Source organism: Pundamilia nyererei, unplaced genomic scaffold (genome assembly GCF_000239375.1).
Source record: "Pundamilia nyererei isolate P.nyererei 1_Seehausen unplaced genomic scaffold, PunNye1.0 scaffold06065, whole genome shotgun sequence".
Taxonomy (NCBI): Eukaryota; Metazoa; Chordata; class Actinopteri; order Cichliformes; family Cichlidae; genus Pundamilia; species Pundamilia nyererei.
Window position 1 is genome coordinate 109 of NW_005193466.1, and position 1,118 is coordinate 1,226.

The 1,118-nt window shown below is 41.6% G+C and overlaps 1 protein-coding gene across 1 annotated transcript; it reads left to right on the forward strand.

Moving 5' to 3' along the window:
* Positions 1-232: 232 nt before the first annotated feature.
* LOC102201828 (toll-like receptor 2) lies at positions 233-1,113 on the forward strand (the record flags this gene model as incomplete). Its single annotated transcript, XM_005755976.1, has 1 exon — positions 233-1,113. A coding segment is annotated over one exon (881 nt), but the record flags the coding sequence as incomplete, so codon positions are not given.
* Positions 1,114-1,118: the final 5 nt, after the last annotated feature.

A 1,118-nucleotide genomic window follows, 5' to 3' on the forward strand; every position in this document is an offset into this window, starting at 1 on the left:
GTAACACTTAGTCTCAGTGGAGTATTTCACAGAGATTTAGCAGTAGTACGAGCTATATTGTTAGACGTTGTTCATCCAAACACAACAGTGACATTCACTGACACACAGTTTAAAAAAAGTTTGCAAATGTTCCCACTTCACGTGGCCATCAAGCGTGGTGCTACAGGTCTTAGTTTCAAAAATGTGAACATGTCTGTGTCAGCTTGTGTACAACTTACGAATATTTTTTCAGGCTCTGAACTCACCAGTGTTGCCATTGAAGATTCTCACATCTTCAAAAATGAAGAGGAAGTCCGTCTGCATCACATAAACCTAAAAAGCTTGGAGGTCATCGTCCTCAAAAACATTGATATTCATTCATTCTACAGAGTTCCTGAACTCAATTTCATAAAAAATATGATGAAACCAGTAAGAAGGACATCTATGATAAACACCAAGGTGTTTGCCATTCCCTGCCAATCCACTATTCATTTCACAAACCTGGAGGTTTTGGACATCAGTGACAACACAATCGCAGATCGGACACTTATGGAAATGATGTGTTATGGAAAGGAGGATGTCCTTCTAAATCTCCGCACACTCAACATCAGCAAAAATAGTTTGTCTTCAATCAACAGCAAACTCTTCACTAGACTAGAAAAGCTGGAAAACCTCGACATGAGTAGAAACTCATTTGACAGCATGCCTTCGACTTGTTCCTGGCCAGCAAGTCTCAAGTTCTTAAACCTTTCGTCAACTTCTCTTCCTGAGGTGACATCCTGCCTACCACAGAGCCTACAGATCCTTGATTTATCCAGAAATAAACTGACTGTCTTTAACATTGAGTTGCCGCTTCTCAAAGAGCTGTACATCTCTGGCAACAAGCTTGGAAATCTCCCAGATGGGCATTTATATGTCAGCCTCGCAGTTCTCTCCATTCAAGACAACAACTTGGCCAAATTCAGCAGTAAAAACCTGCATGATTACCAGAGCCTGAGGGTCCTGGAAGCTGCTGGCAACCCTTACGTCTGTTCATGTGACTTTGTAGGTTTCGTGACAAATGACTTGATGAACCACAAAACTGTAGTTAGACATGACTTAAAGTCTTACATCTGTGACTCTCCCGATGCAGTGAGGGG